The sequence below is a fragment of the Propithecus coquereli genome, unplaced genomic scaffold (genome assembly GCF_000956105.1).
Source record: "Propithecus coquereli isolate 6110/MARCELLA unplaced genomic scaffold, Pcoq_1.0 Scaffold544, whole genome shotgun sequence".
In the NCBI taxonomy this organism is placed as follows: Eukaryota; Metazoa; Chordata; class Mammalia; order Primates; family Indriidae; genus Propithecus; species Propithecus coquereli.
Genome location: NW_012151330.1, coordinates 163,137 through 175,881, shown reverse-complemented (window position 1 = coordinate 175,881; position 12,745 = coordinate 163,137). Strand labels below are relative to the sequence as shown.

The 12,745-nt window shown below is 67.6% G+C and overlaps 2 protein-coding genes across 2 annotated transcripts in view; both read right to left on the bottom strand.

Annotated features, from left to right (window-relative positions):
* Positions 1-1,150: 1,150 nt before the first annotated feature.
* Positions 1,151-7,552, bottom strand: PLEKHN1 (pleckstrin homology domain containing, family N member 1). The gene is made up of 16 exons (XM_012657472.1): positions 7,470-7,552; positions 7,275-7,377; positions 4,717-4,863; positions 4,534-4,614; positions 4,379-4,451; positions 4,127-4,254; positions 3,925-4,020; positions 3,731-3,811; positions 3,045-3,120; positions 2,815-2,917; positions 2,546-2,705; positions 2,225-2,371; positions 1,941-2,081; positions 1,603-1,830; positions 1,362-1,410; positions 1,151-1,287 (listed from the first exon to the last, which is right to left on the bottom strand). Exons 1-16 carry the CDS (start codon positions 7,550-7,552, stop codon positions 1,151-1,153), a joined length of 1,833 nt encoding a protein of 610 aa, XP_012512926.1.
* Positions 7,553-8,739: 1,187 nt separating this feature from the next.
* The window catches only part of KLHL17 (kelch-like family member 17), a 4,877-nt gene continuing 871 nt past the window's right edge, over positions 8,740-12,745 (bottom strand). The window contains exons 2-13 of the mRNA XM_012657471.1: positions 12,543-12,637; positions 12,177-12,436; positions 11,944-12,065; positions 11,608-11,829; positions 11,122-11,238; positions 10,676-10,889; positions 10,433-10,577; positions 10,182-10,349; positions 9,753-9,841; positions 9,593-9,666; positions 9,253-9,434; positions 8,740-9,121 (exon numbers count right to left, since the gene is read on the bottom strand). Of these exons, the coding sequence (XP_012512925.1) occupies positions 8,893-9,121; positions 9,253-9,434; positions 9,593-9,666; positions 9,753-9,841; positions 10,182-10,349; positions 10,433-10,577; positions 10,676-10,889; positions 11,122-11,238; positions 11,608-11,829; positions 11,944-12,065; positions 12,177-12,436; positions 12,543-12,637 (1,917 nt within the window). The 3' untranslated portion in view covers positions 8,740-8,892. The remainder of the gene's footprint in view (positions 9,122-9,252; positions 9,435-9,592; positions 9,667-9,752; positions 9,842-10,181; positions 10,350-10,432; positions 10,578-10,675; positions 10,890-11,121; positions 11,239-11,607; positions 11,830-11,943; positions 12,066-12,176; positions 12,437-12,542; positions 12,638-12,745) is intronic.

Genomic DNA, 12,745 nt, shown 5'->3' with positions numbered 1-12,745 from the left:
ACCCAGGACATGGAGAGGACGACAAGCGTCTGCGGGGGAGGCAGTCCCGGGTGCTGCGGCCTCGACTCAGCCTGGGGTCCAGCCACCGCCGAGGCTGCTCCCGCCCCTGGGAGGGGAGCCCCTGGAAGTCTGTGTGGGAAGAGGCTGAGGGGGAGCTGGTGAGTAGGGCGGCCAGACTGTCATGTCACGCAGGGTACCAGTGAGGCTGGACTCCAAACACGCGGTATTTGGGACATACTTATCCTGGGAAACCGTTTGTCACCCGAACTCGTATTTGGTCGGCACCCTGTGCTCATCCGGTGTGTGGAGGAGGTGGGAGGAAGGCCCTGCTGAGGCCTAGGCAGGGGGCAAAGGCAAGGATGCCGGGGGCCTCGAGGCTCGGGGCTTCCGGAGACGGCCCTGCTCGCGGGTGGGCTGGGCTGGCAAGGGTGCCAAGGCCCCTCTTGCCTGGAGCCCCAGGCCTGCTGAGGCAGAGAGCTGGCACCAGACGGGCGTGTCCGAAGGGGCTCCAGATGCCCCTTGGCCTGGGGTCTGGGGCAGAGCCTGGAGCCCCTCCTCTGGGGACGCTGGGCGAGGGTGCGGAGGCTGAGCTGCTGGCGTCAGCTGGAGGGACGGGGCCCTGGGGCTCCCTGGGGGCAGCTGGGGGCCCAGGGCCGAGGAGCTGGAGACGGGGTGAGGGGCCGTGGCGGCGGAGCACAGGGACGGTGGGAGACCCCCGCTGCTGAGTGAGAGCGCAGACACACAGCACCAATAAAACCTCTGCTTTTTCTCATTTAGTGGTGTCAGCAACTCACACCAGCCTGCCGCAGACGCGCCCAGGCAATGCTGGGACACCCCCGCCTCTGCCTGTGCCAGCTCACAACTTGCTGACCTCTGACCCTCACGCCCACCCGCTCTCCCACTCAGGTCCCTCCCACATCCCTCCTGGGGGCAGAGCCAAGGGGCGACCTGCCTGACCTCCACCCTGACCTGTGGTCTGGCCACGCCAGCCAGGGCAGCCTGGGAGAGGCCCTCCCGGCTCTACAGCTGCAGGGGCAGCAGGGGAGCCGGGCCAGGGCTCTGGAGTCAGCCCCTCACTTGGAATTTGATGTGGGTCCCGGGCAGCCCGGCCCGTGAGCACAGGTGGTCCTGAGCGGCAGCCCTGTGGGTGTCAGATCCACTGGACGACCACCCCCTCAGCCCCAGGCTCCCCGAGCCGGGCCCACGTCTGCTGGGAGGGAGACGACATCTTGTTCCAGCTATTGTCGTAGCCTGGGCCCTCGCGCCTCCTGGGGGACCTGTCATCCGCTGGGGAAGGCAGAGATGTGTTGGCGCAGGAAGCCACCGCTGCCCACCTGGGAGGAAGCGGGGCCCTCACTCACCTGCAAGAGGCGGCAGGGGTGCCGGGGAGCCTTCCCTGGCAGGGGCGACCTGGGAAGCCCAAACCACAAGCCTGAGAGTGGGGCAGAGCCTGGGGCGGGGGGCACAGACCTACCTCTGCCTTGCCTGCGCCGCCCTCCCCACGCTGCTCTCCTCCCTGCCCAGGCTCCGTTCCCACGTTCTCCTGCTCCGCAGAGTCCAGGAGGCCCCCACGGTGCCCCTCAAGCCCGGGGTGCTACTCACAAGCTGAGGAGAGTCTGGGCGCTGCGGCCCCCCACCCTTGACAGAGCCCCGGTGCCTCTGAGCGGCGCGGGACTGCAGGGCCCCCTTCCTGGAGAGCAAGTGGGGGCCGGGGGGGCCGGGGGAGCTGGAGGGTCCGGAGCCAGGGTCAGAGACAGGCACAGACACGGGCACGGAGGGGAACGGGCTCGAGGGCGCAGGTCCGGGGCAGCTCCGCAGGGCACTGAGGAACTGCCGGGGGAGGGTGAGCAACCGAGGCCTGTGCTGGGATCCCCATGGAGCCAGGGACCCCTCCCCCAGGAACCCCTGCTTCCCGTTTCTGCCACCCGCAGGGGACTGACCTCATCCAGGCCCCTGACGTCTGTGATCTTGCGGTGGGAGGTGGCGGGCGGAGTGTAGGGGTCAGCGTAGAGCGGGGAGTGTGGCGTCTCCAGGGTGTGGTCTGGGGCCTCAGGGCCGCCCTCCAGGCTCAGCCTGCTCAGCTGCAGGGCAGGGGCGGGAGAGATGGTTTCTGCGGCTGGCAGTAGCCTGCGCCTTCTCATCTGCGCAAGAGGCCTGAGACGGTGCGGGACCAGCTGGGCTGGGAGACGGGGCCGGGGGGAGAGCGGGCAGGAGCTGGGCCCACCTCGGTCAGGTCCAGGCGCAGGTGCCGTGGGGCGGCCGTGCCTGGCCCCTCTGCCCCGGCCTTGCTCCTCGGAGACCGGCTGCTGCCACTGCGTCTCAGCTCTGCCCTCCGACAGCTAATGCTGGTGCAGACAGGGCTAGCCTGGTCCTGTGGGGACCAGGAACTTTCCAGAAAGCCCCCCGGACCCTCTCCCAGGCAAATCTCTGAGGCTGTGGGGAGCTCCCCCCAGTCCAAGTCCACCCCCAGGAACAAGGGTCCAGGCCTCCCCGCACCTGCCTCACAGCCTCCTCCCCCTTCCCTCCGTCACCCCCAGGTACTCACGAGTGCGGGCTGGGCCGGCACCGAGGACCCAGGCAGGGAGTGGCTGGTGCGGGTGGAGGGGGGCACCGGGCATCCCGAGCCCCAGCTGGCCTGTCCATCCGCGGAGAGTGAGCCCCGGCTGCCGCCCACAGCCCAGCAGCCAGGGGTGAGCCGCGCCAGACTCTCCCCCACCCACTGCGCTGGGATCCAGCCTCTGCCCTGCTGCCGCCACTGCCCAGGGCCTCACCTGTGGGGGCACCTGGCGCCCCGGGACGCCCTCTGCGCTGGACGGCGGGCGCGGGTCCCTGCGGGACATGGTGCGCAGGCAGCACAGCCAGTGGCTGTAGTCCTCGTAGCTGGCGCACAGCACGCGGATGGTGTTGATGAGGGGCCCTGGCGCACAGACGTCGTGAGGAGTGGTGCACCCCACAGAACCCCCAAAGAGCTGGGGTGTCTGCCAGGCTCACGCCCTCCCTGCCCTCCCAGCGGCCTGACGGGCAGAGGCCAGGGTCAGCCGCACCTTCAATCAGGAACGAGTGGGCCTGCTTCTCCTCCTCCTCCAGCTGGATGCCGACAGCGCTGAGCGGGAGCTCCCCCTGCGGGGCAGCGAGTGAGGACCGGCCTCCGCCGTGCAGCCACCTGCCCTGCCCGGCCTCAGAGCTGGGCTGGAACTCGGACCGCCAGACACCAGGCAGATGCCGTGGGGCAGGCCGGGCGGCCTTCTGTGGGGCCAAGGCCAGCCGGGGCAGACACAGATGGACGCTTGCTGGTGCCCTGGAGTCACCCACTAACACGGGGGGAGGGTCACAGGGATGCCCTGTGCTTTTGTCGGTCACTGAAGTTCACTCTGAGTGTGCCACCAACGTGCTCCAGCCACAGAGGACGTGCACTACACACGTGTGAACACGCATGCACATGCCCTCCCGGGGCAAGAGCACACGAGTGACTCCCAGCAGGGCTCCCACTGCTATGCCGCCCATCCTCGGCTGGTGGCCCAGGACCCTCGTGGGTGACACAGGATACTCGGGGCAGGGCTCTCCTTCACATCGGGGCTGAGACCAGACTGACCAGGGCAGCGGGGCCGGGTGGGCGGGGCCCTGCACTCTGTCCCAGCAGGCCCAGACATTCAGGTTCCTCCTGAGTCACGGCCCCCACCTGCCCCCACACCGGTGCCTCCCTGGCCCGGGCCACGGGGGAGGGACCCACCTTAAAGCAAAGCCCGTCTGTTTCTTCCGAGAAGATGGCCAGGGAGGCCGGGTACAGGACCAGGAGCCTCTCCCACTGCTCCTGCGGGGACGTCAGGGGTCCGGGGGCTGGTGCTGGGCGCCCCGGGCCGGCCCTGTCCTCCCCCCCCCCCCCCCCCCCCCGTCTCCCCAGAGTCCCACACCCCTCCCACCCACCTGGGAAGGCAGGTGTTGCAGCCTGACCCTGGAGGCACAGACGGCACTGCCCACCAACTCGCGCCCCGAGGCTGTCCGCAGCCGGCTTAGGTGGTGCTGCAGCGTCCAGGGGAGCTCGTCCTGGGGGGGGCCCTGGTGAGGGGAAAGTCAAGGCAGGCTGGAGGGCTGGGACGGGGAAGGGCACTGGGTCCCCGGCACTGACCTGCGGGGGAGCTGAGTGGCAGCGCTGCAGCCCCCTGACGAGGGCCACCTGCTTCTCCAGGTGGTAAAGCCAGCGGTCCCGCTCCGCCTCGCTGGGGCAGAGCAGCAGGAGGGGTGCGGGCAGCGGGCCTGCGGGCAGAAGGGCAGAGAGGGCTGGGCTGGGCAGAGCCTGGAGCCCCATGGCCCAGAGGGAAGCCCCCCAGGGCCTGTGCCAGGAGGCACCTTTGGGGGCCGGGGGGCGTCCCCCACACACCTGTGATCTGGAAGGCATGCTCTTGGGACCCCTCGACCGGGCACACGCTCAGCTCCGTCAGTGGTAACAGCCCCTGCCAGGGCACAGGGCGGGGCTGCAGGGACTTGCGGAGGGACAGTCGGATGCACCCCCCACCCCACTGCCTACTGCCTCACCTGGAAAGTGAGTCCCTCAGGGCTGTGGGCCTGGAAGTACAGGTGGGAGGGGAACAGCTCCAGGTAGCAGTCGCTGACGTCCTGCGGGGAGAGCAAGGCCCCCCGTCTGAGCGTCTGGGGGCAGTCCCAGGCTGGCGGGGACGCTGTCTCCCTGAGCCCGCCCTGCCTGGCCACCGGCCCCACCTGGCTGTGCGGGAACCGCAGCTGGACCTTGGCGTAGTGCACGACCTTGCCCAGGTTCCTCACAGGCACCCTCTGCCGCCCCTTCTTGAACACGCTCAGGAACGGCTGCTCCAGGGGCTCCGGCTGACTTTCCAGGCCCGGGATGTCCTGGGGGGAGCAGAGATCAGGGAGGAGGCCTGGCCCGGGCCCCCAGCCCCAGCTAATGTCCACACAGCCACAGACACGCAGGCACGGTCTGCCACGCACAGCCACACACAGACCTTCACACGTACGTACAGGGTCCTGCACACGCACAGCCCCTGCAGGTGGAGACACGGTGGTGGCAGAACACCCCCCCCCACACAGAGGTTGACGCTGTGAGGTTTGCACTCTGTGGATTCAACCCTTATCTTCAGTTTCCCAAGCCGGGTAACCTCGTTTTGGTTACTCAACCTCCTGAGACTTGTCAGAGGAGTTTGGGGCATCTGGGTGGGAAGATGCTGACGCTCCAAACCCTCCCGTGTCTCCAGCATCAGCTGGTGAACCTTCCACACCCGGATCTACAAAACACACACAAATAAACAAAGGCCCTGACTCAAACTGTTTGCCAGTGTCCTCGTGCAAGTCCCCCCCGCCCCACAGCCCGTCGAGCCACCAGCACGATACCAGAGGAGGCTCCCCGAGCCCCGCCGCAGCACGCCTGGTCTGCCTCGGTCTCCCCGCAGACGCCCTGAGGAGGCCTCTGCGACCTGCCCCCTCTTCCCTCCCTCTGCCTACCCAGCCCCAGCGCCATCCTCACTCCAGGGCTCTGCTCAGGGACCACCTTCTCCTCGAGGCTTCCTCTGGAAACCCTCCAGATTCCAGCCTCCCCTGGTGCTCGGCAGCCCTGTGCCCACTCCTCTCTTCGGCACGGACCCCGGTCTGCCTTGCCGTCTCTTTCACTGACTTGTCCGGCCCTGTCTCTGCCACGGGAAGGGGGCAGTCTTTGTCCGTCTCCTTCATTCCTGACCCCAGGCCTAGGGTAGGGCCTGGGGCGTGCTACAGGGAGGGAGGGTCGTCCCCAGCACACTCGGCCAGTCCTAAATGGGGGTTTGATCACAGACGAGGGGTCACAGGGGTCTGGTGAGGGGTGTGATTCCCAGGCTGGGCTAAGTTGGGAGTCACACTCCCTTCGAAAGTTGGCAAGGCCCTGACATGGGCTGTGGTGCCCCGACCACACCGAGCTGCCCCTTGGGTAAGCCCAGGAATGTGAACAGACGTGTGGCCATCTTGCCTCTGGGCGGGGCCTCCTGCACCCACACCCAGTGTGGGAACTGACGCCAGGATGGCACCATGAAAAGTCGGCCACAAATCAGGAAGGGCCAAGCAGCTGGTCCTGCGGCCGGGCTCAACTTCGCGGCCCCGGGAGGGCTCCGCTGGAGCTGTGGCAGGGCCAGACCCACCTGCAGCCAGCTAGAGCTGAGGACGGCTCGTCCCCCAGCCCCACCTCCTGAGGCTCAACATGTCCTGGCCCCTCTCCAGCCACTGTGTCCTGGCAGAGGACACTAGGCCACCAGGCCCTGTGGGACCCTACCAGCCCCCTGGGCCTGGACAGGAGTAGGGGCTGAGATGTGGCCACACGAAGGGACCCCACCAGGGCGGGGATGGACCCACCCCGTCCACTGCTCTGAGGCAGCACCTGTCTGCGGGGGCTATGGGAGCAGGGTGGGAGGGGTCTGGACCGAGGAGTGCTGGTGTGGAGTCACAACCATCCTGTCCCCTAGATGTGCCTGCGTTCCTGCACACAGCAGAGCTGCACCTACCCAGGCAGAAGCGCCCCCTGGTGGGGGCTGCACGTGGTGGTGGGGGTACGGGAGGTTCAGCCCTTCAGCTGGGCTCCACCTCGGTCCCCAACCCAGTGCCCCGCCCCCGGCAGGGCTGGTGGGGGTGGGCAGGGGGTGTTCTTCCGCCGAGAGCTGGCCTAGCATGTGCTTGGGGGCCACTTCCTTCCTGTGGGGCCTGGGAAGGCGGGCGGGAGAGCCGGCTGGGGACTCGGGGGTCACTGTGGGCTGAGGTGCCCCTACCCAGGAGCAGCTCCCGCCATTACCCGCTGGAGAGAAACCGAGGCCCAGATGTTCCCCCGGAGCCCAACTCAAGTGACACCACCCGCAATAGCGAGAGATGCCTGCGCCAGACTCAACGCACCAGGCCCTTGGGGGCGCAGGGTGGCTCGGCTGGGAGACCTGGAGGCCCCGCCCGGCCGCCCCGCCCCTGCCGGCGTGGGACTGACTCAGGCTGGGCCCCAGTTTCGCTGTCCCGCTCAGACTCTCGGCAGACTAGCTCCCCAGGGCGCGGCAGCGGCTGCTTCCTTGCCTGGGTCTCTGGGTCTCAATGCCCTTGGGCAAAAGCAGACACCCCCCAGCTGTGCCAAGACACAGCCTCCATGCTAGCGGGCACACACGCCAGGGGGCACACATGCCAGCACACGCAGGCACACCGAGTGGTTAGAACCACACTCGCAGACCAGCCGCGGGTGGCACGGGCCACGCACAGACCCCGGGGCTCGAGGCGGCCCCTCCAGCAGCGCGCGCTGCGCTCACCGTCCCGGGGATGTAACGGAAGAGCTTGTCAGCGGCGGCGGTGTCCCTGTCGCGCGCGGCCTCGGTGCCGAACAAGCCAGCCAGCTTCCTCGCGCTGTCCTCTCTGGGGACAAGGGAAGGGGGCTCACGGCTTGGCCCAGGTGCAGGCCGAGGGAGACCCTGCACCTGGCAGCCAAGGCTCCTCCCTGCCCTCACCTGTTCCCCTTCAGCGAGGGCTTTCTGGAGAAGGAGGCCCGGAACCTCCGGGGGGCCTGAGGGACGCAGTGGCTGTTCCCCATGGGTGGCAGCCGCCTGAGCCAAGCCGGTCGGCGGGTCCGTGGGTCTGGGTCTGTCTGTCCGAGCCTCCTGTCCCCGCCTCCCACTGGCAGGCAGGGCTGGGATGTCCTGCCCCCTACCGAGAGCAGGTGAGGGTGGAGCTTTCCTGGGAGAGGTTGGCCCTTACCTGAGCCTTCCAGCTCCCGTCCTGGGCCCTCCACACGTGCAGGGAGCCTTGGGTAGGAGCAGAGGGCGTCTGTGCGGGGGTCTGCGGCACCCTCCTGCTTGTGGTCAGGACGGGTGTCCCCGCTGTAGCTCGGGGAACTCAGGGACCCCCTTCCAGCTGCACCTCCCCTCAGTGTGAGCGCACATCCTGTTTCCACCTGAGCCCATCTGAGTCAGCAGTGACTAGGAGTGCACTCACTCGCCGCCAAGCAGGATTCCCCAGCACCGGGAAGAGGAAGCCTCCCCTGCTGCCTGGGTGATCCTCACCCCAGGCCCAAGTCAGCGACCCCGAGGTTTAAGGTGAGTCAGGAAGGAAGCAACATGCCCTCCAGCCACTCAGGTCAGTAGTGATGAGGGGGCCACGCTGTCCTCACCCCCAGAGCCTGGGGTGTGGCAAGGGCTCAAGGCCTCGGGACCAGGCTGGCAGCAAACTGCACTGGTGGTTGGGTGCTGGGCCACACGACAGCACAGCCCCTGCCCCACCTGGGTGCAAAGGTGCTGCCTTGCAGCCCCCAGACGCCAATGCACCACCGTAGCTGCTGCGCACTGGCCCTGAGACCCTCTGCCTGGAGCGTGCACCTGGCCCAAGGCTGTGCTGCAGCCCCACGAGGCAGAGGGAACACCAGACACAGACGCTCAGCCTCAGGCCCATGGAGCCCAGGACACGTTTATTGTTCAAGTCGGCTCATATTGCTGTAGGGTCTGTGTGCACATGTGTGTGCTTGGTACAAGGTCCAGAAAAGACAGGGACACAGGAAGGAAGGCTGTTCTGTGCCCTTCCCGAGCCGTGTGCTAAGTGGGGGCTGGGGTCTGCACCTGCTGGGAACGCCCCTGCCCCTCCTGCTCCATCAACATAGTGGGGCACAAGGTCCCCCAAGAAGTGTGAGCCCCTGCGTGCTTCACTCCGGCTGCCCCCAAAGCACAGAGTAGGGGTGACACACAGGAGAGCCGTATGTTTCAAGAGTAATGCATGAACCGCGGCTGCAATGCTGTTCACCCAGCAATAAATAACGAATAAATAAATAAACGATCACATCAACGGACACAGAGACATGGACAGATGGTGTGGGGTGTCCCTGGTGGGGCCGTGCACCCCCTTAAGGCATGTGGAAGGCCGAGGGCCTCTGTCGTCGGCGGGTCAGAGGCTGGTGGAGGACACGGACAGCGTGGGCGAGGAGGGTGGCGGGAAGTTGAGCAGCTCCAGCACGGCTGCGCCCACGCTGCTGCGCCGCGTGAACATGCAGGACGCGGCCACCCACTTGTTGGTCCTCGGGTTGTACTTCTCGATGGAGTTGAGGCTGGAGCTGCCATCGTTGCCCCCCACGGCATACAGCCAGCCGTCCATGGCCACCAGGTCGTGTGTGCTCCTGGGGGCAGGCAGGGTGAGTTGCGGTGTGCGGGGGTGGGGCCATGAAGGGTGGGGAGGGCACCCATCTCTTGTGGGGAGGGGCTCTGAGGATCACCTCCTCCCCCCACAGCCCCCTCTCCTGGCGCAGACCTGCGGATGTTCATGGGTGCCACACTCTCCCAGGCGCCGGCCTTGGGGCTGTACCTCTCCACCGAGTTGAGGCAGCTGGTGCCATCATTGCCCCCTGCCACGTACAGGGCGCCCTCTAGCACTGCCACGCCCGCCGAGCTGCGCCGGCTCAGCATGGAGGCCACGGGCGTCCACGCGTTCACCTGGAGGGGGAGGGGACGTGCAGGATGCAGCCCTTCTCCGGGCATCCTTCCCCCCACACCCCGTCCAGGGTGGGCTGGGACATGGCGGGCTGGACGTCTTGGGGTGTGGGCGTCTAGGTAGCACTGGGGGAAGTGATTGTGAGGGGTGCCTTATGCACCTGGGGTTCATACTTCTCCACAGTGGCCAGGTGCGAGGAGCTGTCGTAGCCGCCCACGGCGTACAGGTTTCCATCTGCAGGAAGCCAACATACCCGTGGTGCTCCTGCTGGGTGCGGGGTCTGGGGGGTGGACACCCCACAGCACAGGCCCGACACCCACCGAGCGTGGCCACACGCACGTATCGCCTCCGGGTGCTCATGGCAGCGATGGACGTCCACGTTCCCGTCAGCGGGTCGTAGCGCTCAGCACTGTGGGCACCAGGGCTGCCGCTGACCCTCAGCAGAGTCCCCGGGACCTGCCCTCCCACGGAATGGCTGAAATCTCATGCTGGGGAGTCACGGACACTAGGACCCCAAAGTCCTACTGGAGTGGACGGGCAGGGCCTGCTGGTGGGCACAGGCCAGGGGCTGCCTGACGATTGGGGCGAGTGTCCACCGGGTGCAGCCCCCGCACTGGGCAGCAGGACCCCAGATGAGAAAGGGCCTGGTGCTGCCGAGGCCACAGGGACTCTACTTATCCGCGGGCAGACGGGGCCTCACCTCCGGCTTCGGGGCACTGCAAGGCCGTGAGGCTTCATCCCAACTGTACCTGTTCAAGCAGGAGGCCCCGTCGTAGCCGCCGGCTGCGTACAGAAGCCCGTGGAGGGCAGCCACGCCCAGGCAGCTTCGTCTCGTGCCCATAGACACCTCGGGCTGCCACGTGTTGGTCACAGGATCATATGACTCCACGGTAGCCAAGTCTGAAGTCCCGTCGTAGCTGGGGGAGGAGCCCCCTCTTGGTCAAGGTGGGCCTAATGGGTGCACACCAGACGCCGACCCAAGACCAGCCTCCATGCTCACCCGCCCACGGCATACAGACGGTTCCCAACAGCAGCAACCCCCACCCGGGCCCGGCGTGTGGACATGGAGGCCACCACGTGCCAGCGGTCGGTGCGCGTGTCGTAGGCTTCGCAGTCCCCGTGGATGGCGAACAGGCTCCCGCCGCCTGCAGAAGGGGAGGCAAGGAAGGTCAGGACCGGACCAGCACCGGGTGGGGTGGAAGGCACGGGCCAGGGACGTGAGCGGGAGAGGAGGTGGCCATACCCACGGCAAAGAGCACGGGGCCGGCCCCCTCACAGCGCCGGGGCCGCGTGCGGCTGGTGCCCAGGACGCCCCTCTGTTCGGGCAGCAGGTGGAACTTGAGGGCCTCAATGAGCAGATCCTTGCAGTCGGGGTGGTGCCTCACCAGGCTCTCAGCGTCCACGTGACCCAACAGGAAGTCTCGGCTCAGCAGGGGCAGCCGCACGCACTTCATCAGCTGTGCAGAGGGTGCCAAGATCAGGCAGCGCCCTCAGACACGCTCGTCCCAGGGCTAAGGCTCCCCCGTCCCCCACCAGGTGCCTGTACCACCTGTGTGATGGATCCTGCCTGCGATAGGAACCTGCACCCCCCCCCACCGGAGCCCTGAACGTGGGGAGGCCAGGGCATGTGGAGGTCCTCAGCCATCTGCAGCCCCCAATACCATAGGAGCCCCCAGAGCCCGACCTCACCCTTGGGACGTGCTGCCTGCGTGTGTCCACGTCATGCTTGACCCAACTCAGGACTGCACGGTAGACATCTTCCTCGGAAGGGACGTTCAGGCTGTCGCTAGAGACCAGTTCCAGCACCTGGGGGTGGGGTCCTCAGACCTGAGACCTGGGGAGGGTCCTGTGGGCCCAGAGAACCCTGAAGGTGCCTTGGAGGGAGGGTCCAGCCAGGGGCTCAGCGTTCACACAGGGAGGGGCTGGGCAGGCTCAGGAATCACAGCCTAAACTCCTGGGTCCAGCACGGTCTTGGGGATGTGACCAGGAACTCGGTAGATGGGACAGGATGGGTCACCGATCAAAGGCGATGGCTTGCATGGGGTCAGAAGATGGGGACGGCGTGAGGGGAACCAGGGGATGGGTGGTGGGGCTGGAACATGGGTAAGAGCCTGGGGAGGAGGGCAGGGGCCTGGGGGGCCGTGGGCCTGCCCTGGGCCCCAGCTGGCACGTTACCTGCTTCAGCGGCAGCAGCATGAACTCCTCGGTCTTGGCCACGTCCACGAAGTGCTGCAGCACGTACCTGTGGGCAGCCTTGAGCAGGTCGCTGCAGGAGTGCGTGTCGGCAAAGCCCCGGATGCCCAGGCAGTTGGAAGGGTCCAGCTGGCTCAGCAGGAACTTGCAGCAGGCGTCTCGGACACCGTTTAGCTGCAGGAGGCTGGCAGCCGGGAGCAGAGTCTGCGGGCACAAAGACGAGGGTGGAGTAGGAGAAGGGGCCTAGGGGTGGGGAGACCCGGGGCATAGCCGGGGAGGCGGGGGGTGGGGCTGGCCGTGGGGACAGGGCAGCCTCACCTGCACGTTGCCCTCGCCCACCACGATCTCAGCCGTGTAGGCAAACTGCACCAGCTGGTCCAGTGCCTGAGGATCGATGTCGTGCAGTGTCACGTGGGTCTGGCGGCTCTCACTCATCTCATCTGTGGGGACAGTGGGTCAGGCCGCTGCCAGCCAGGAGATCTGCAGAGAGCCCTCCCAGTGCCACAAAGGGCCCTCCGGGTACCACCACGCTGCACAGAGACGGTACTTGCTTGTGAACATGGCGTGGAAGTAGGGGCTGCAGGACGCCAGCACCACTTTGTGCGCGCGGATCTCCTTGGCAGCCACGTGCAGCACGATGTCGCACAGGAGGCCCCGCTGCCTCATGCGGCTCATGGCCACGAAGGCGTCGTGGTAGTGCCGCTTGGAGTTGTGGGCTACACTGTGCCCCTCCCGGCTCAGCAGCTGCACGGTGCCCTCCATGGGGGCCGCGGGCCGGGCCTGCCGGGGACGCGCACGCTCCGCCTCGGGGCTGTGGGCAGCAGCGCCGGTCAGGGCCGTCCGCCCTGCAGGGAGCGGCCCCCACTCCCGCCCGCCAGCAGGTGCCCGCTCGGTGCTGTCGGGGACCCCGCTCTGACCCCGCCGCCAGCGGTCGGGCGCTCCGGGACCCGGTGCAGCCTCCGACGCCCACGGCCCTCTCGGGCACCGCGCCCCAGCCCAGGGCGCCGTGGGGCTGCGAGGGGAGCGGGCCAGGGCCGCGGCGGCTCCGGGCGGACCCCGCACAGCCGGCCTGACCTCCCGTGACCCCGCTCCCGCCAGCGCACTCAAGGGCGGCGGGACC

What these genes read in the sequence shown, in the direction of transcription:
- PLEKHN1 (XM_012657472.1), bottom strand. Translation starts at nt 7,552, where the DNA reads ATGGGGAACAGCCACTGCGTCCCTCAGGCCCCCCGGAGGTTCCGGGCC. An exon ending in CCCTCGCTGAAGGGGAACAG is followed by an intron (nt 7,378 to 7,469) that starts GTGAGGGCAGGG and finishes CCTTGTCCCCAG; the next exon opens with AGAGGACAGCGCGAGGAAGC. An exon ending in CGCAGGGACCCGCGCCCGCC is followed by an intron (nt 2,706 to 2,814) that starts GTCCAGCGCAGA and finishes GGTGGGGGAGAG; the next exon opens with TCTGGCGCGGCTCACCCCTG.